The 21,067-nt window shown below is 40.3% G+C and overlaps 4 protein-coding genes across 5 annotated transcripts; 2 read left to right on the top strand and 2 right to left on the bottom strand.

Annotated features, from left to right (window-relative positions):
- The first annotated feature begins 2,365 nt into the window (after nucleotides 1–2,365).
- On the top strand, nucleotides 2,366–4,805 carry LOC140771217 (protein neprosin-like). Its single transcript, XM_073112662.1, has 7 exons — nucleotides 2,366–2,971; nucleotides 3,127–3,213; nucleotides 3,328–3,549; nucleotides 3,644–3,808; nucleotides 3,897–3,950; nucleotides 4,038–4,184; nucleotides 4,291–4,805. The coding sequence occupies exons 1-7, from the start codon at nucleotides 2,774–2,776 to the stop codon at nucleotides 4,666–4,668; spliced, it is 1,251 nt and encodes a 416-aa protein (XP_072968763.1). The 5' UTR covers nucleotides 2,366–2,773; the 3' UTR covers nucleotides 4,669–4,805.
- A 198-nt stretch (nucleotides 4,806–5,003) lies between these two features.
- Nucleotides 5,004–10,387, bottom strand: LOC140771214 (arginine-specific demethylase JMJ20). Its single transcript, XM_073112660.1, has 9 exons — nucleotides 10,165–10,387; nucleotides 9,147–9,317; nucleotides 8,569–8,731; nucleotides 8,323–8,440; nucleotides 7,328–7,397; nucleotides 7,177–7,257; nucleotides 6,549–6,605; nucleotides 6,335–6,446; nucleotides 5,004–6,241 (listed from the first exon to the last, which is right to left on the bottom strand). Exons 1-9 carry the CDS (start codon nucleotides 10,378–10,380, stop codon nucleotides 5,688–5,690), a joined length of 1,542 nt encoding a protein of 513 aa, XP_072968761.1. The 5' UTR covers nucleotides 10,381–10,387; the 3' UTR covers nucleotides 5,004–5,687.
- A 203-nt stretch (nucleotides 10,388–10,590) lies between these two features.
- LOC140771212 (uncharacterized) lies at nucleotides 10,591–12,549 on the top strand. The gene has a single exon (XM_073112658.1). It carries the CDS (start codon nucleotides 10,591–10,593, stop codon nucleotides 12,415–12,417), a length of 1,827 nt encoding a protein of 608 aa, XP_072968759.1. The 3' UTR covers nucleotides 12,418–12,549.
- A 75-nt stretch (nucleotides 12,550–12,624) lies between these two features.
- LOC140771213 (AP-1 complex subunit mu-2) lies at nucleotides 12,625–21,059 on the bottom strand. 2 transcript variants are annotated; one of them, XM_073112659.1, is made up of 11 exons: nucleotides 18,273–18,595; nucleotides 17,985–18,131; nucleotides 17,771–17,833; nucleotides 17,511–17,687; nucleotides 17,314–17,417; nucleotides 14,024–14,131; nucleotides 13,802–13,898; nucleotides 13,567–13,664; nucleotides 13,330–13,471; nucleotides 13,101–13,223; nucleotides 12,625–13,020 (listed from the first exon to the last, which is right to left on the bottom strand). In XM_073112659.1, exons 1-11 carry the CDS (start codon nucleotides 18,531–18,533, stop codon nucleotides 12,922–12,924), a joined length of 1,419 nt encoding a protein of 472 aa, XP_072968760.1. In that variant the 5' UTR covers nucleotides 18,534–18,595; the 3' UTR covers nucleotides 12,625–12,921. The 2 variants fall into 2 exon arrangements, 1 of the variants encoding a protein (XP_072968760.1); XR_012106124.1 differs by lacking the exons at nucleotides 12,625–13,020; nucleotides 13,101–13,223; nucleotides 13,330–13,471; ... (4 more) ...; nucleotides 17,511–17,687; nucleotides 17,771–17,833 and having other exon boundaries at nucleotides 17,993–18,131; nucleotides 18,273–21,059.
- Nucleotides 21,060–21,067: the final 8 nt, after the last annotated feature.

Here is a 21,067-nt window from a genome sequence, read left to right as displayed (position 1 = left end):
AATCAATCCTTTGCAATTGTCACCCTTTTCTACCTATCATTGATCTCTATATCTTCAATATGGTTAAAGAAACCCATGCTAGCAAAAATTCCTATAAAAGGGTACAAAGGTCTACAATGGTGGTAAAGAAAGATACGTACCAAAAAAAAGGAGACAGTTACAATGGATCCATGTTAAAGACCAGACCTTATTAGCAAGCATGGGGGTTGAATGATCATGAGAACAAACTGGATGTAGCATGCATGCATGATGTTGCTGCATAAAAAAGCAATGGTTTGGGAGCTTCCCTTAGTTGAAAAGTGCTTGCTCTCCAGCATCTCAAATTGATGGTCAATGTCTCTGCATGCTCTCTCTTTAGGTGTACATTTATTCGAGATCAAGATGGCTTTAGACACAATTATTGCATCAAGGTGTGCTATGCTTTGGAATATAATATATTATAGGATACCATCATATATTATAGATAGTATATTATAATGTAGTATAGGATGGAATAGCATAATATAATATAATATAATACTGTATAGTATATAGTATTGCGTAGTACAGTATAGTATAGTATAGTATAGTATAGTACTGTATTGTATGATATAGTAACTAGTGTTTCATCTCTCTTTGTCTCTGTAGGAAAGCAAAATTTGGTAGCCTTCTTGTCAGTCTAATTGCAGATAGAGATGTGAAGACATCAAGCAAACCAAACCCAAGGAACAAAACAGCAGGTTTGCTAGCTATATAAGATTTGAATCCATCCAAAGCAAGAGAATTTGTAGGCCTTTTCTATAGATACCCTGATATGTCATGTACTATGAGCTGAAGTAAGGAATAACTCATTCTGCTCAGTGGTTTTCTGTGAGCTGGCTTAGAATAAATTCTTAAACCTACCGTAGAAAATAACTAGCTCCAGACATCTTTAACTTATCCACTTTAGCTCTTATGAGGTATGTTGGTGGAGTGGGCCATTGTTCTCTGTGCATTCGTTCTTCTCTCTTTTGAGTGCTGCACAGGAGGTCAATATTGCAGTTGTAGGTCAAGATGAATGAGTTCATACAAACCAAAGGAATGGATGGGAAGAGAATGTTGTTGAAGTGGAGAGCATCATTGCAAGCATTCTTAGGCAAAAGAGAGGCCCACTTGGTTCACTCTCAACTAGACATAGTCCATTCCGTTATGTAAGTGGTTGATGCCTTAGTTAGTAAAATTACAGTTAATAACATAAGCTGTCACATTTCTGCTGTAACCATGTGGGATTTCTGAACCTGCACTTTTATTTTATTTTATTTTTTATTTTTTATTTTTCCTCTTGAGAGATGTTAGAGTACGCAAAAAGATATATCTTTTAATTAAGAACTTGAAGCATAATGGTCGATAACATTAAATGTAAGATTTTTGTGTAATATTTGCCAAATATAAGGATCTATAATTATTGTTGTGTGCTCAAACGACCGTTGTACCCACATAAATGGGAGTTGAAAAGCTTAAGTTCACATTTCATTTCACCACTTCTATTATCAAGTGGAACTATTTGCTTCTTACACTACCCAGAAGTGTATTGTAGAACAACTCAAGTTTGAGAGACATTTCCTAATTTCAAGTATCAAGTAGAATTATTGTCTTTTGGTAATTAATATGGGGAGGATCTTTAGACATGGGTGTTGATACCAATTGTTGGGGAGCTTGGGAAACCCAATTCAAGTAACACAAGTCATAGTACTTACAAGAAAACACTATTAATTTCAAAAGCTTTATTAGTCATTAAACTTGAGCCTGATACTTTATGTCAGTCCTTTTTATTTTGGTCATTAATTTACTTCTGGTAGCACTATTTCTCACATTATCTCAACACTTTTCTTTTCATTTCAGAAACTTTAGTTATCTGTAACATTATATACAATCTAATAAGAACTTTAAGCAGAGATCAGATTACTTTTGCTCTTTCCCCTTTTCTTTCTGTATTTGATTTAACCATATTTGAAACACCACAGCAGAGCAACTGCAATGGAGAACTTCTAGGGAACAGTGAAAGGAAGCTCAAAAAAAGGAGCTCAGACAGGACCAAGAATCAAGTCTAATGCATCCTCCAAGACCCTAAAGAAAACAACAATTAAGAACCTCAGGAGCATGCACATACAAAACCCAATGATAAAAGAAATAAAGAGTATGAAGAAACTAAGTAAATAAAGAGAGATGAGTAAAGCTAAAGTTGCTGGCTCTGTGAGTTGTATTGATTGCTTCAACTCCTTATAGGCTCCACCAGCTATAAAATTCATGATTCCAGAAGAAAAAGAAGGTAACAAAAGGAAGAGCACGGCATCTCTTAACAAAATTAGCCCTCTTTTTTAATTACCTCTTGCTGGAGAGTCTTAAAGCATCCCCAAAAATGATAGGCTCTATGCCTATACTCCTTTCATACCTGAACAAGAAGAGATGAAGAAAGAAAGAGAGGGCGAGAAGAGTTGGGTCTTTTGTTATTTTGAGGATATCACTAGCATTGGAAATGGAAAGGGAAAAGGAAATGGAAATGGACAGAGTTGTTGTCAATTGAATTAGTTCCATGGTGTAGAGTTAATAGTTAGTTATTAGAGCTGGAAGGAAGAGTATCCTTTGCTTAGAGAGAAGGGACTAGTATTGCTTTCTTTGGACAAAAACAGGGGAGATTCTTGGGCAAGTCCAACAAGGGGACAAGTGAAGGCACAAGAAGACAAGACAGGCAGACCAATGTCCTCAGCTAAAGACAAGAGCAGAACAAGGATCAAGTCTCCTAAATCTCAAGGAAATGGCTTCTAGCTGCTGTTGCAAGCCTCTTCAAATGATTACCATCTTCCTTGGCCTGCTTCTCCTTGCAACTGCTACCCCTGCACTCTCTCTCTCTGCCTCAAACAACACCTTGAGGCCCAGGGAAGAGCTGCAGAGGTACAGAAAGATGAGAGCTCATCTCAAGAGGCTCAACAAGCCAGCTGTTAAGACAATTGAGGCATGCATCATCTCTTCTCTTCTTCTTCTTCTTCTTCTTCTTCTTCTTCTTCTTCTTCTTCTTCTTCTTCTTCTTCTTCTCTTATGGTAGTTAGTGGATACCAACTCAGTGTGTGTGTGTGTATATATATGTATATATATACGTCTTCTAAACAGAGTCCTGATGGGGATCTCATCGACTGCGTTCTATCTCATCTCCAGCCAGCATTTGATCATCCCAGATTAAAAGGGCAGAAACCGTTGGTATAACTCAAAACTCTTTTAATTTTTTTTTAAAAAATTTTCTTTTGATAGGTGCTTGCTTAGTTCTATAGAAACAGAGTGAGACAAGTGTTGGTTTCAAATGCTTAATTGCAGGAGACACCGGCGAGGCCAAAAGGCCACCGACATCCTACCGCTGCAATTTATCGTGAGATCTTACCCCAGCTATGGACGGCGACCGGCGAGTGGTGTCCGGAAGGAACCGTTCCGATCAGAAGGACTAAGGAAGAAGATATCCTGCGTGCAAGCTCCGTGAGGAGGTTCGGGAGGAAGCCGGCTGTAAGAGCTCGCCGCGATTCTGAGAGCAGTGGCCATGAGGTTGCTAGTGCTTCATACATCATTACATATGGGAATTCTTGTCGTGAAAGCAATAATACTAATCCTGCAGAATCTTATCGGTTAACTGTTTCAGCATGCAGTGGGCTATGTGGCTGGAGATCAATACTACGGTGCAAAAGCCAGCTTGAACGTATGGGCGCCCAGTGTGACCACCCCGTCTGAGTTCAGCTTATCGCAGATTTGGGTCATCGCCGGATCCTTCGGCGACGATCTCAACACCATTGAAGCTGGATGGCAGGTGATCATCGATCATACGCACACATACTAATTTTATTTTCCATCATATGCATTAAATTAAATATTAGTTGTTGGTTTCCTCTCATCAGGTTAGCCCACAGCTCTACGGAGATAATTCTCCAAGGTTCTTTACTTACTGGACTGTAAGCTGTCGTCTTCTTCCTATCATCCTCTGTATACAGATGAAATGTTTGGAGAAATCTTAATTAATCTTGAATTGGTGCACGCAGACGGATGCATACCAAGCCACTGGATGTTACAACTTGCTGTGCTCGGGCTTCGTCCAGACTAACAACAGGATTGCTATCGGAGCAGCAATCTCCCCAACCTCAGCATACAAAGGGGGCCAATTTGATATCAGCCTATTAATTTGGAAGGTAAAAAAATTCGATCCATTATTATGAATTAGTTAGATGATGTAAAAGTGCTGCATAAAGAAATTGTTAACAAAAAAATAATAATAATAAATATAAATAAAAATAGGATCCGAACCATGGGAATTGGTGGCTAGAGTTCGGATCGGGACTCCTGGTGGGTTACTGGCCGTCCTTGTTGTTCAGCCATTTAGAGGGACATGCAAGCATGGTGCAATTTGGAGGAGAGATCGTGAACACGCAACCCTCGGGATTCCACACGTCCACCCAAATGGGGAGTGGCCATTTTGCTCACCAGGGATTTGGGAAGGCCTCCTACTTTCGAAACTTAGAGGTTGTGGATTGGGACAATAACTTGGTTCCCTTGACCAACCTACGCGTCCTCGCTGATCAACCCAATTGTTACGACATACAAGGAGGGATTAATAGCGTTTGGGGGAATTATTTCTATTACGGAGGGCCCGGAAGAAATATGAGATGTCCCTAAAAGCATACAATTATTTAAAAACTTATTAATGCTCTTTCCTTTCTGAAACAGGATTTTTTTTTTTTTTTTTCGTTTTTGTCCCAAATGTGGATGGATTTGCTGTAAAGTTTTGAAAGGTATAGTGAATATAAACATTGTGGCCTGCTTTGCATACCCTCTGTCTCTGGCTTTGTCTCCTTCTTCCAAGTCCAAGCAACTTTACAACAATCTCGGACACAGAAAGAATACTCATGTGATGCCTCATCTATAGGTTTCTTAAGCCCTTCAGCCATATCATCTCCTGTAGCATTAATAAGAAAGAGAGACTAAACAAACAAATAACTGGCCAGCTCTGACACATGTAGTAACATGTTTAGCCCAAATGTGCAAAACATTAATAGCTACTCACAACACAACTCTTAACATAGTTGTACATGATTGTTTCTTTTCTTTCCTTCTCTTTTTTTCCCTATAAAACACGTTATGAAGTTTTATAAAGATTCCTGCGCGCATCTACTGGAAAATCAAGTCGTGAATTACAATTATAAGTAACTTCACCAACAGAAATAATTTACTCAACATGATGCTTGGAAGTTCTTTGAGCTTCTTTTCTGGGAAAGAAACTAATAAGCTCATATCTTCTCCGACTAATCTGTACCTTCTTTTGCAAACAAACAATCATAATAAGAGTTCTGCTGTCTACAACAGGATGTCAATTTTATCGATGTAAATTCCTTGATCCACTTGCATGGTTTCACTTCCAGTTTTTCAATAAATTCTAGAGCAACAAACCATGGACATAGGCCAGTAGCATTGCCGACCAGCCCGACAGTGTCATCATTTGTGATTACCAATCATACCGAACTTGATGTTCTTCTCCATGTCTAGTATGAAAGCAGATGATGTGTGAAAAAATCATTTCCATGTTGATGAATAAGTAACTCAAGGCAGCAGCCGTCAGTTATCTGCTACGCATAGTGAATCCTCAAATCCCAAGTTGTGCAGAGGAAAAAGTTCGTATATTTAATTGGATCTCGAGCTCAATGGGAATTGTCACCACCCAATGATTCTGACAGTAAGTTGAAACCAACAGTGGTGGAACTGCTAGTGCTTGTTGAGAGAGCATGTTCAATCAACCTGACCAATTCCTCAGGACTGCAAATCTCAGAAAGAAAACTTGTTATATGATTGACAAATCGACAATTGGATCTTGAACAATTAGCACACAAAAACTCCTGTTGATGTGAATTTCTTATCTCAAGACGGCGCTTATATCCCGCATCTATACATCCGTATGTTTCTACCAATGCCTCACATAGCTCATGGAAACTTTTCTCCTTCAAAATCTTTTCAATATCAGAAAAGGCACTCCGGTTCTCCTCTGAGCAACTACTAAAATTTTCTGGAGCAAAAGCTTCAACTGACTTCATCTTGGAGACAACTGCATGTATGGCCAAAAGGTTATGAATGTAATAGTGAGCATTTTGTGATAAGCTGGATGCAGCATCTTCCGCATTTCCAAGATGGTAAATCTTGGTTAGGTTGGCCAAGGCAAACCGTGTGATGAAAACAAAGAAATCATAGAAATTCATGCCTGCAAGATAAAATCATGCATAAGGTAGTATAAAAAAGCTAATATAAGAAGCTTGTAATTTTCATACAGATATACATCTTAACCTTCTTTCACCTGTATTGGCTGCCAGATTCCGCTGGCATAAACTTTCAAAATCATCACAGATGTCTCGAATGTCTTCTATATATGCCTTTGCTACATTGTAATCTTCAACAAGCAAGTTCCACTAAATATAGCAAAGTATTGGTGAATGCAGCATACAAAGTTCAGGACAATATCTTAAAAAAATTAAGCTGATAAAAAATGATTATGGACTTGTTTTGCTCACCACCCAAGAAAGGTTATAGGCATTAAACCAGTTGTGGTTTATAGAAATAGTGTCTTCCTGTCAGAAAAGAAAAGAAAATAGTACTAAGTTTAAAAATCCTTGCACCTACATAAATGTTGAGACTTCAGGAAGTACAGTTTGCAAGAATAAACATGGAATGTACAAGTTGTAAATTTAAGTGGGCTATGCGCTCAATTTTGAGTTGGTCTATTTGCCAAATGTTACAGAGTTCTGAGACTAACACTAACTTGCTTTATCGACATTACCTATCATGTCATATTGGTAACCATTTCTGCCATTGAAATTCTGGATTACTATGGGCATCTATATTGCCCAAGATGAAAGTAAATCTGATGCATCCAAAACTAGATTGCACGGCTAACTGACAATTATATGAAAATGGGTCGACCAAGATCATACTTAACCTGCTCCATCCAAGATTTATAATCTGTAAGTTCTGGTCACACATCCTAACAGACCAAGATAAAAGAGCACTCCAACAACAAACAAGGTTTAGGATTTAGATCAAAACAGAAAAACAAAGGCATAACTTTGCATTGTAAGACAAGCACGTTATTTGATAGAAATAACACATGTAGGGAAACATATAGAATTACATTAAACTTACCAAATTATGGACTTGATGATACCATCCACTAGGCACAAAAATAATTTCATTTTGTTCTTGAATACATTCTGTCCATATTGTCTGCAAATGAGTGGCGGTAATATTCCCAGTTTATGAAAAGGAACTGGCTTATAACTATAGTCTACATTACCTTCTTAAAGCCAGGAAATTGTGCTTCAGAAACATTGTCATTGACATCATAGACTAAAGACTTCAAATTCCTACATGAATAATATAAGTATAAAATATTTAGAAAAAAGAAGAAAAAAAAACATGTGAACAGTAAAACATATCTCACATTCTCACCTTTAACAAATGAACAGTATAGTAACTTAAACTTACATGCATAGTAATTGAAAAGTGATGAATGCTTAAAGATAGTCATTAGAAGTTAAATAATTATTCTTCATAATGTCACTACCCATATGATCTCAGCAAGTACAACTTGCCAATGCTCCAGTACTTCAGTTTTCGGCATCTGCTTGACTCCCTTCGAATTCCTCAATTTGACAATCCCTGGAAGTCTCATAATCTTTTCCGCTTAACTACTCACTGGGATCACTCCTTTTCTAAGCTTCTAAGGACAACCTAATCACCTACTCTTCCATTCTTTGCCAATCTTATGGCACTACCAACCAGGTAGCATTAGCTTTTTATAATGAAACTTTATCATTATATATGAATTATGAAGTAGCATAAATGATAGACACATGAAATAAATGGTCAAACAATCTAATAGCTGATTAAGCAGAAATTAGGTGATACCAAGATATTGATCTACATTCAGATTGTCATTGATAAAGGCAAATGGAGATGTTTCAGCACTAGAATCTTAGGCAAAAACTTCAAAGTTCAAACCATTACACAACTGGCCTAGCATCTATATCCAGTTAAAGAATGTCATAATTATTACTTAAGAGAACTTTAGACTGACCTAAGATTTAGTACTAATGTATGAACAGACAGTTCCAAGATGTTTGCATCTCCTAAATGTAGTTCATCTTCTCTGACCAAACTTTCTTTTTTCCTTTTTGAAGTTGACAAGCTTCTCTGTGTTTTTCATTCCTCCTATATCCATTGTTATTTCAGCTAAAGTTCCCTGGTATTCAAGATGGAATAGATGTCACTCTACGGATCCAAGGGTACCTATCAAAGATAAGGTGGCACTGTGATGGTGGTAAAAAGAGCCATAGCTTCCTTCCACACACATTTGCTGACCAGCTATATGACCTGAAAACATCAGCATGAAGAGGAGTCCAGGTACCTAGAAATGGAAAATAAAAGAAAGTTTTAGAATTCCTTTAGGCCTAACAGTCTCTATTAGTGGAACAAAAATCATATGTACAATCTTAAAGAAACTGTAGCATTTGAAAAGAAACTACATGAACTTACCTTTTGCTCCCATGTAAACAAATCGATAGTCAGCACAATTAATTTCATTTTCATCGTGATGAATGTCAGAATCTCGATGGATGCGATGACTGTCAAGATACATGTTCAGCCAATCATCAGCAAAAAATGGCGGTGTTGTGTACGCCACATAATCAGGATACTCCTGAAAATCAAGGAAAAGCTAAGATAATAAGAAATAACATGGCGTTGAGCTGCCTAAAAGAAAAGAACTAAAATCAGGCAAAAACTGGTCTGCGTCATAATAAGAATGAGCCATGAAAGGTTTTCTAAACTATCTTCCACACTAATTAGCCCAAATACTATATAAATGATAAGAATGATAAATTACTAATGAATTCACATATAAATAATTTCACTTACATACAGGAATATGGGCATATATATGTACTATATATAAATATAATATAATATAATATAATATGATATACAAAAAGAATATGTTTTTCACTATGGTTGTTCTCACATTACAAATAGGCAGTAAGCACAGGTGCATATATAGAAACATATAAATGTCCAATTAGTAGCTACTCAAATGAGCAAAACGCCTTCCAACACACCTTGACAAAATGCCAATCTTTTAGATACAGCAAGGACTCAGTGAAGTCATTACAACTTGAGTTATTACCACAATTTCTCACAGAATGTCCAAGCCAATGGCTAATAAAATCTGCCATTGACATCTCAAGTCTCTTTTGGTCTGTGAACTCTCTTGTGCAACAGTCAGCAACCTGCAGGAATGAAGAAAATTATGTAGAGGTAGAAAAGATAACAATCTAGCAGCCACTGCAGAGCAACTTTAGCATTGATACTCCTTAAATACGTTCTTGAAATGCATGTAAAAAGTAATATATAGTAAACAATATAAAACTGAAATCAATTTGAAATGTTTCTGTTTTTATGCCCCCGAGTTTTGTAGCATCCTCAATTTGACATCCCTGGGGCTGGTCTAGTTGCAGGGTTTTATTTCTAGCTGCATTGCAGCTTCTTTATAAATAATAATAACAAAACAGAAATGTTTCTCTTCAGAACAAAGAGATGTACTGCAGATTAGTACAAGTGCCTCATTGATCACACTGGTCACAAGATTTCAAGAAACCCAAAAATATTAGGCCAGAAGATATCAGTTCCGGTATACAACCCCTTGAAAATTGAAATTTAAAAAAAAATCACATTAAGCAGGTAATAAGAGTAACAGTTCGCACAAAAGTATGGGTAGAAGAATACGCCGAAGGAAGAAAGAACAGGAAAAGGAGAAGAATGAAGTCACATATTTGCACAATAGATTCTTAGACCACTCTGAATTACACCCAAATTACATAAGGTCAATCCCACAACAATCTTACATAATAATGTGACTCCAATTAGCTGCAACTGCGCTACATTATTTTTTTTCTTTTTCTTTTGTGGGTATTGTAAACAAAATATAGTGCTCTACGAGCTAGTATAGACAATACTGGAAGAGGAGGAACAGAATTCTACTGCTAAGATTGTGAGAAGGACACAAAAGGAGACACCTTTAAAGAAGAACAATCACAATCTGAGAAAGAAGGAATTCAAAAACCAAAGTTGAATCACCTGAACAATGGATTTGGCGAAGTGGGTGGAGAAGAAAGCGAGGTTGGGCCCACCATCGGGGTTGACCCAATCGGCGCAGGCCCTCCACCCATCCATGAGCCCCGTGAGCACCACCGGGCGGTTTCCTTTGAGATACCTCTCCACAAACTCGTCGTACTTCAGCTCTCTCCCATCCACCCTCTCCACCTCCCCTCCTCTTCTTGGGGGAACACCCATCGCCGTCGACAGAGAGGAGCAAAGAAGAGGAGAAGTCGGCGGTTTTCTGAAGTACTAGGAGTCGGATTGTATCACACGATTGTACAGAGAACCCGGATCATGTACGTCGGCAGGACCCGCACCCGATTTTCAATAAATCCGATATCATGGCAACTGTAAAGTATAAACTGTTGATGGTGGGTTGGAAAGCTGTCATTTCAAAACAAAACGATGGCATCAGTTTTCCGGCGCGCCTTCACCTCCGCCTCCCTCCAAACAATCCCAAGACCCCCACCTCCATCATCACCATCACCACCAACCCCTCTTCCATCTCTCCTCCCCATCTCCCTCAACCCTTTCAACACCACCGTCGACCTCATCTGCTCCCGCCTCAAACGACAACAACAAGAACCATCCCGCCTCTCTTCTTCTCCTCCTCTCGACCTCTCCAAAGAATCCCATCTCCTCCCCTTCCTGGGCCCCGACGAGATCTCCCGCGTCCTCCTCCGCTCCCAATCCCACCCCTTCTCCTCCCTCCGCTTCTTCCAATGGGCAAAATCTCATCTTGGCCTCACCCCAACTCCTCTCCACTACGCCCTCTTGGCTCACATCCTTACCTGGTCCCGCCTCTTCTCCCACGCCCTCGACCTCCTCGCCGAGCTCATCCAAACACATCCCCAAGTCGACGCCTTTCAGACCCTCGCCTCTTCTACCCACCATGGCTGCAACCGGGACCCGGCTGTCTTCGTCATGCTCCTCAAGGTGTTCGTCAGATTGGGCCGGATCGACGACGGCTTAGAAGCATGCCAGAGGATGATTCAGATGGGTTGGCCTCCTGATACCAATGCTTTTAATTGCCTTCTCCATGCTCTTGTGAGGACGCGTCGATTCGACGAATGCTGGGAAGTTTATGAGGAGATGAGGAGGAGGGCTAAGGTCTCGCCAAATTCGTACACCTTCAACATTTTGATCCGTGCACTGTGCAGGGGAAAAGACGCCGCCAAGGCGAAGGAGTTCTTGGAGGAGATGGAGTTTGAGGAGGGGTTCGATCCCGATATCGTCACTTACAACACCCTGCTCGATGGGTATTGCAGGAGAGGGAGAATGGAGGATGCGTTATATCTCTTTGGGATCATGCACCGCAGGACCACCGTGGAGCCTGACTTGGTCTCCTACACTGTTCTGATGCGTGGTATGTGCATGGCAGGGAAGGCGGCGGAGGCACACCTGCTGTTCGACAGAATGCTTAATAGAGGTTTGAACCCCGACAGCTTCGTTTACAGGGTTCTTATAGCTGGGTATTGCAGAGAGGGGAGGACGAGGGAGGCGAGGCTGCTGCTGCAGGAGATGATTTCGAGTGGCTTCGCGCCTGATACTTCGGTTTATGGTCTCGTCGTGGAAGCGCATGTGAAGTGTGGGAAAATGCTCGCTTGCTTGAACTTGGTTGTGCAGCTCAGGAAGCATGGCGTTGTTGTTTCCTTTGATAGCTACACTTGCTTAATCAACGCATTGTGCATGGAGAAAAGACCCAGTGCCGCAAGGGGCCTGCTGAATTGGATGCTGTTGGATGGTTATTCTCCTAATCTGAAGATATATAATTTGCTTATCAACTGCTTTTGCGAATGCGATCGTGTCGTAGAAGCTTTTGATCTAAAGGATGAGATGGGCAGCAGAGATATCAGACCTGATTCTGATACGTATCGGACTCTAATAAGTTGCCTCTGTAGGCTAAGCAGAAGCTTAGAAGCCGAACAATTGATGGCAGAAATGATCGAAGCCGGCCTTAAACCCGACTCTGCTATATGTGCAGCCTTGGTCAGTGGCTTCTGCAAGGAGAGAGATGTCAGTAACGCGGAATCGCTTCTCAAGTACTTGGCAGAGAAATTTCAGCTCCAAGACAGTGAGAGTTGCAATGCTGTAATCAGGTTATACTGCGAGGAGAGAGACATGGAAGAGACGATAGAGCTCCATGACAGGATGGCTAAACTGGGTTTTGTTCCGAATAGAGAGACATGCAAATCACTCGTCTATGGCCTCTCAAAAAGTCACTCTTGTTGATAACTTTTGACAATTTCTCTGTACACAACTTTGCCTTAATTATAATACAATCTTATCTTGTAAACAAGATGTGATTCCTTTGTAATATGTATGATCATTCTGGCCAAAGCACTATGATGGCATCGTCACCATTAAAAAGCACCTACCTAAGGCCAAGCCAGAAGTGGCAGAGATATGAGCAGACGAATTATAGTGAACAACTCACAATAATGAAGACGTTCTGATGCATTACATTCTGCTCATTTACTACAGCTCAGAAATGTGTGAATCACCGGAAGAGAGTAGAACAAAAGATGTTTGCAAAGAGGATTTCTCATCAACCAATATTCTTCTTAGTTAGAAGGGTTTTATTAGCTACAAGACTCAGAGAATAACAATACATTTAGCAAACTGCCGAGACACAATTCGAGTCCCCAGAGGTCCTGCAGAACTATGGATTGTACTATGAAATCCTCCAGCTGGGTATACTCATGTCTGATCATCGAAGGCCCTATCAAAAATGAATCAGATGAGCCTCAGTTCATACTCGCCAGCCATTGTGATGTACCTGACCCATGGAAGAGCATGGTATCCACTCTTTTCGATGATTTTAAGGTACCGAACCTACAAAATGAAAATTGAATTGACTGAAGTAAAATATACTGGTACAGAGTGTGGATCATGAAGTTAAAAGATTAAAGTACCTGTATTCCTGAAACAGTAAAATATGGAATCTCAAACTTAACCCGTATTGGGGGCTTTTTCTCAGGTGCCCATTCTTCTGCAGCTATACTGGGAAGACTGAACTCTGCTCTACACATATACTCCTACAGAAGTGTTTGTTTTCGAAAATACATCATCAACATGAAGCAGGATATTCACATACAAATTGAACTAGTAAATCCATCAAATAGTAAATGAATGACTGCATACTTTTCCACCAGGAAACGATCTTATTTTCCAAAGTAATGCATCATTTTCGGGTGCATATGCAGCAGAACCCATTGAAGTCCGCACATTAGGATTGGTAGCATCTGAAGGTACAGGTACCTCAATTTCCACGTTTGTTGCAGTGCTGTCAGAAAATAGAAGATGTTAACTCAAAATTAGGATATGAGAATTATCCATACAGTGGCAAGTGCTCATAACAACAGCAATAGTAAATGCCACCTTCTTTCCTTGAACTGGCTTCTTGCCTTCACCGTGAGTTCTATGCGACTTCTAGAGTGCTTCTCAACTTGAGCTTCCACCCAGATTAAAGGTTTTAGCTGAAGAGTCAGCATGAACTTGATGAATCTCACAAGCCATAAGAAACTTAAGAAATTAAAAAAAAAAATTTAACGGATAATACTTGCAAATGAAAAAAAAAAAAAAAACCAACATGACTTCATATACGATAACGAACCTGGGTGCTTAGTCTATATGTCATCAAGTCAAAAGATCCATCAGGAGGTATGAAGGAAATAGTCCTGTCATTCTCAAATCGAGCCAAGCGGACACACCTTTTAAGAGAAAGTGACATGTTATACTCTTAACTCCACTATTTGAGAACAAAACATTTTGAGATTTAAGTGGTTAACAGTAGATAGCAATACTTCATAGATATGGGGAAGAAAAAGCTACTTACTGATGGAACTTGATGTCATCCAGATCTATGGCTTTTCCCTTGGTGGCTCGACCTTGGGCTTCCAGCACTACCCTATCGTTTAGCCCAAGTTTACACTCAGGCATTCCACTGTATAAGCAATAAACAATTAGTTAACCTACACAATATTCCTGAATAGCAACTGCACCCTCCTGAAAGGTAAAGCAATAAGCGTGTGATCTTTGGCAATTTGGAGAAAAACAAGACATTCAATAAAGTGACTGTAACACCTAGAGCAAAAGGAAAAAAAAAAAATCCCACACACGCCAGTGTGTGCGGTACCCTAGCTAACCCCTCCCCCACCCCCCACCCCGCCCCCCCCCACCCCCCACCCCGCCCCCCCCCCCCCCATCATTTTTTATTCCCAGCCAGCACTGTTCATTCTCCCTCTCCCCTCCACCTTCACTCCCTCCCTCTTTCTTCTCTAGTACCATCAACGCCGAAGCCGACGAAGCCCCAGCACCGGAGCTGAACCTAATTAATCCAAGCCCTCTAGAAACCTCTTAGGTTAGCTCCTAACTCTCTCTCATGTTATTTAACTCATTTTCATTTTACTAAGAAATAGTAGTAGAAATCCTACCTTATCTGTTTCATCTTCTCTAATGGGTAGTTTGCTCTTGTGAATGCCTACTCCTTCCATTGTGTTTGTGTGATAAATACCTTAAACTTACATATATAAAACTATAGCAAATGCAATGTCCATATAATATAAATTAATCAAATTATTCAGTATCAATTCACTCCAGTGGAGTGAAATAAAGGACTAGCACTCTTTATCTCGAGTTTTGAGAGATTTCTTCCCTTCCTCCGCCGGCAAGCTCAAACCATTCTTTTTCCCTTTCCTTTTTCTTTCCGACTAACCACCCACTCCAGGGTGATGATTGTTGATCGCTAGCCTCGAGGCTTGGCCACTGGCAGCAGCCCCTCCAACCTCCCTCCTTTGTTTCCTTCCCTTGGAAGGAGACGAGAGAAAGGGTGGGGGTAAGCAAATCCCCACCCATCTCCTTGGTGGGCTGTGAGTTGGACCGCAACCCACAAACCCCTCTCCCCTTCACTTCTACCATTAGATTGGGCCCAAGTCTGATCCAACACTCCCTTGTGCAACCAGTAGTAGACTAGGATGGGCCAAAAGCCTAGCCTAGGCCTGTGGGTCATGTTTTGGCCCAATAAGCCTTATTTTTATTTTGTATTATTAATTACTCCAATCATCTTCTATGAATTATTTCTTATTACATAAATGGTATAAATTTTAGGATGTAAATTCTATCCCCGATAACCCAATGTGAAGTGATATTATGGGCATGGTAGAATTAATGTAAAAACCGAGTCAATCTATTTGGACCTAGGGAGCTAAATATAAATTACAAAATAAGGCAACTAGTTCCATGAATTCGTCTTTCTTACGTATTGCTTTACTTGAATGAATTATTAGGCACGACACTGTGCAAGGAGAATCTCGAAATCTAAGAGGAGTCGACTAGTTAAGAAGAGCTAAAGTATTTTGGATACCTTCGAGCAAGTAGATCTTATATGAGTAATAATACAATTGCTTGATAGTACGTTTTTCATGATGTTACAATATGATACTACTAGTGCATGCATCTCATCTCTTATTGGTGTTAAATACTGTGTATCCCTTATATGAAACACTTTTATATGTCTATCTGTAATAAATGTGTAAATCATAATAACTATGACATAACTTACATGTTAACAGACACTGCGACACTAGCACATATCATTGGTTAGTCAAGTCCTGATTAGATAGTGCCCTCTGCTCACTCAGTCCGAGGTTAAGGATAGAGTGTATCAAATAGTACTTATATTATTAATGACCTACGTCTGAGGTCGTTAGTCTGAATGGCATTCAGGTGATTAAACTATCTTATTAAAAACTAGACTACGATGATAATAAGAATATGATTGTGAGGACGGATATTTCTCTAGCGGTAACCGATGATATACGGTCATGACGTCCACTGATGAGTTGAGTGCTCTGGTTTATTCCATCGTGTGCAATGATAATATTGGAGATAGAAATAGGGGCTTACAATAGGAGTTCTTAATCTGATGGCCATAGATAATCGGTCATAGACAACGTCGTCAGACATGTATGGGCAACATTATCACTGGATGTATATCCCTCTTCGATGCATAAGATAATCAGTGAGCATGTGTTTATAATGTGATAGATAACTCTATGAGTATATGTGGATTATGTAGTGGATAGCTCAATAAGCATGTAATGATAATTCACGACTAAGATTCTGTGAGAGTATATTGAAATCTGATTCCTCACAACTCTGTATGAACATAATGAAACTTAGTATTTGGGATTCTATATGAACATGTGATTTCTAATTATTGAGATTTTGTATGAGTACAAGATCTGTATCTTAACCTTATATTCTATGTAAGTTTATCTTAATATAATAGAGAGTTGGCATGGTCAACGATAATATGATGCATTACCTATATCTTGCAACTATAAGAGAATTTATTGTAAGTCATTTTAGATATACTTATTTTACTTGTTGGTAATCACGAGCATGCGTTGGAACATTCAATATGCATTTGTATTGATATAGATTGCATAGATTATACTCGCTGGGCCGCATACTCACCACTTCTTAGTAAAAATATTTTTTAGTTAGAAAAAGCGGATGGAGTAGCTGCTTTTACTTCATGTTAGAGCTTATCTACCTTATTGTTAGTTGGACTTAGCCCCTGCAAGGATTTTATGATTTAAGTTGTATCTTGGATATGTATCTTTGAAAGCTTATTGTGGCATGTAAAATTTATATTCGGACTTATTTTTGCTTGGAAACATCTATGGCATAGAACCTTTTTTGTATATCTTATGGAAATATTTTATTAACAGGTCACTTGAAGCACCAAGTGGGGATTAACCCACATGATAAATACGTGTATTTGGGGGTTTGTGTGATAACCGGCAAATACAAAATTGCTCTTTCAATTTGGAATATATTTCTACAATTGGATCAAAATCTTAAGGGTGAACTGAAAACAAATCCTACTATTAATCTGCTTATACTCTGCTTTTTTACAAAATCCATTTTAGCACTTTAGCAACTGCAACTATTCTCACCAAAACTCATTTTTCTTTTGTGATTTCATTGTGAAGACATAAGTAGTAGAACATGAGGTAATACCAAGTTCAATACCATTTCATGAATAGCATAAAAAAAGTTAAATACACTTCGTTCTTCGCAATGCCCAAAATAAAAAGGAAGAGAGAAAGAGAAGCACACCTCAAATATGTTCTCATTTTTAAGGCTCCAACAACATCTGAACGGATAATCTGTCCATTGCTGTTAACAAGAATGTTCACACTTTCAACGACATCCAAGAACACCTAAAGAAGCAACAGGTCATAATCTTAACAAGATGCTGGGTGGTTGCATGGTGATAAAACGGTGACATATTAAAAGTAGGTAGGAACACCTACTTCATTTTTCTTGTACCGTATCCCTTCACTACGCCATGATACTGCATTTGTGACAGCCATTGGAGGCCTTTGAGTAACTTCCATCCTATAGGCATCTGTCTTGATAAATTCACTAAGAATCTTAGCTTCAGTGAATTGCGGGTAGCCAAAATCCATCATTTCGTCAAGCAACTCATACTGCTCACATCATAAGGTATAGAATAAATCTAAATCATGTCCAGAAAGCATTACCAGGGCAAAATTAAGATCTTTCTTCTTACCACCACAACAAAGTTATCTCTCAATGATTCCTCTTCTAACTCTTCAAAATAATGCTTAAAGACCTGTAAAGCCAACAAAATTCTTACAATCAATCCCTAGAGTTATCATTTGAGGACAGATGAAAATTGAAGGAAAAACTAATCGACAATCAACATCACTCTTTTCGCAATTCAGGAAAAAGAAACGGTAGGAGTAATCACAGATATTGCTTACATCAACAACTCGGTGAAGAAAGAGAAGAATACTAGCAGCATTGCAGTTCTGCCTGGCCGCAGTCATGAGGAACAAATTATTGTGTTGTATGAACATGTAAGTCACTCCATCATCGTACGCGACTGGCGATTGCGACTCCGGATCTCCCTGCCAACAACCCATAACAAAACATTCCTCCTTTCATTCAAATTCGACGCAAAAGTTACCATTTTGACAGAGATCAATCCAAAGAAAAGAGACCCAGATCCTAAAAGTAGCATAGGAATTCGATCGAAGGGTACTAATTACCTCTTTCTCAATGAGTTTGGTGAAGAATCGCTCGGCCTGGAGGGCGGAGACATCGCCGCGGTAGTCGCGCCACACGAGGACGCGACCCTTGATGTCGAGAAGGAAGAGGGACGAGATCGCGCCCGCCATGAGTCGAATCTGAGAGTCTATCAGATCGGAAAGTTGGATCTCTCGCTCCCCATTCCAAAATCGCTCACGCGCCCAGTAAACTCTCCAAAGATGCGGGATTCTCTTATTAGGAACGATTGTTATATAGAACATTTAGAGGATGATCAAACGAAAAAGTTAATATGGAGTGACTAGGGAGAGAGAGAGAGAGAGAAGGCATCCACGTGTCGAGGAGTTGCTTTGAGTTTACTCCGCTGACTACTTAGTCGGGCTTAATTGCATCTCGAACTTAGAATAGCTCTATACATGATAGTGTTTAAATCCAACTACAGAAGCGTGTATATCTTAATTTCTAAGGCAAAATTAAGTCCAAGTGTCCTGAACAAGCTTTAAGCAACTATAATATTTATTAAAAAGAATGCAATGCATTAAATGCATTTGAACCATAAAAGAAACGAGTCAAGTACATGACCAGAATTACCACAATATGTTATAATATAGGGGAAAAGGTGTGTTTCTTTTTTCTAATTGAGGAACTATATCACAAGTTTCCATCACCAACCCAACTGATCCCAGGACTCTTGTGCAAACCTCCTACCATTATATCACCCCTAAGAGTCTCAACATCCCACCACATCTCCTTGGAAGCATACAAGTTAGAAAGCATCACTCTGTAAGCAGTCTTGCCTGGCTGCAGCTCAAAGAGCCTTTCAGCTGCAATTCTTCCCATGTCTGAATTGCCATGGACACAGCAACCCCACAAGAATGCACCCCAAACACCACAATCAGATGCCATTGGCATCGTCTGTATGAGATCGTAAGCCTCGTTTATACATCCAACGGTCGCCAGCAGCTTCACCATGTAAACATAATGCTCCGTCTGAATCTCTAGACCAAATTCTTCTCCCATTCTTCTGAACAACTCCCATCCCTCGTCCAGGAGCCCAGAGTAGCAACAAGCACATAGCAAAGCGGAGAAGGTACCACTATCGGGTCTGAGCCCCTCGTCGAGCATTTCATCAAACACCCGAATGGCTTCATTTGCAAAGCCGTGAGATCCAAGGCTTGATATTACGGTATTGTACGTTACTAGGTTCTTGTCTGGAATCGATTCAAAGACCCGGAATCCCAGTCCAGCAAGGCCACATTTTGCATAAGTATCTACAAGCGCAGATGAGACTGTGATGTTCAAAACAATCCCGAGCCGCAAGGCGTAACCATGGATCTCCTTCCCATGTCCGATAGCTGCCATTGAAGCACAAGCGGAGAGAATGCTGGCGATCAAGACATGGTCCGGCCTCTTGCCGGAGTTGGTCATGCTTCTGAACAAGGTAAGCGACGCGTCGCATTTGCCTGCCTGCAAGAGACCAGTTATGAGAGCAGACCATGTCACCAGATCAGGCTGCAATAAATCTCCGAAGACTCGGTAGGCAGAGAGCAGACATTCACATCTGCAGTACATGCTCACAAGCACGCTTCTCACATGGGGATTGGAGTCGTATCCTCCTATAAAACAGAGCGCATGTATACCTCTACCAAATCGGAGCGATCTCGGATACCAAAAGCACGATATTAGCCCAACCAACGTGTACCCATCTGGCTTCTCGTCCGCTGCTCGCATCCTGCGAAATAATTCGAGGCCCTCCAGCCACAATCCTCGATAGCCATACCCCGAGATCATCGAATTCCATAGAACCAAGTCTGGCTTACTCAACTCGTGGAACATGTTCCAGGCGTCATCCACAAGGCCTAGCTTCGAGTAAACGCTCACCAGAGCACTGCCGGCTATGCGATCCGAGTCGAGTCCGGAAGAGAGGATGACCTTATGTACCATCTTGGCGCCGTTGAAATCAGAGTTGTCGGAGCACGCACGGAGGACGCACGCGAAGGTGTAGCCGTCGGGGTTCGTGTCGGAACGACGACGCATCTGAGAGAAGAGAGAGAAGGCGCGGGAGAAGTCACGGCGTAGGGCGTGGGCGCGGATGATGGTGTTCCAGAGGAAAGCGCTTGGGTGGGGAGTTTGGTCGAACAGGTGGTGGGCGGAGACGAGGTCTCCGTTGGCAGCATAGGAGCGGAGCAGCTTGGCGGTAGTTGCGAGAAGGAGAAGAGGGTCAGGAGCATGATGGTGGGCGGTGAGGAGTAGAGCGTGGAGCTGCTTGGTTTGGTAAAGAGTCAGACACAGTGAGGAGTCAAGCAGTTGGGCAGCTAATCGCATCAAACCCCCTCCTAAACCAGCTCTATTTTTTTTTTATCTCGCTCTTCCAACTCTCTTTCTTTTCCGCTGTTTCGCCGATAACAGCAAATTTATTGTTGTCTTCGCTATAAGGAATACTGAGTGCAACGCATCCAGCAAAGAGTATTTATTGTTCCTCCTTAGCGAGCTAGCATTTGGTCTGATTGTTGTATTCAGATAAAGCTACGTCTAAAGTTGCATCATCTCATCTGGCTGGCTTATGAAACCTTGTTTGGTTTATTACATCTAGAGACGTTATTTCTCCAGAAACTAAAAGACTCATATATTGCATTTTAACATGTACTTAAAAGTTAAAATGAATGCATGTAGAAAAGAAAATTATATATATATATACTCATCTCTTTCTCTAACCAATGTTCAACGAAAACAACTTTATAATATAGAGCCAATCGTCTTCTCTTCTTTAAACTACACAGCTAGCCAAAATTTGCTT

This window comes from Typha angustifolia, chromosome 11 (genome assembly GCF_048772165.1).
Source record: "Typha angustifolia cultivar Huaian chromosome 11, ASM4877216v1, whole genome shotgun sequence".
Classification (NCBI taxonomy): domain Eukaryota; kingdom Viridiplantae; phylum Streptophyta; class Magnoliopsida; order Poales; family Typhaceae; genus Typha; species Typha angustifolia.
The sequence above is the reverse complement of the archived record's forward strand: the minus strand, read 5'-3'. Positions and strand labels throughout refer to the sequence as shown.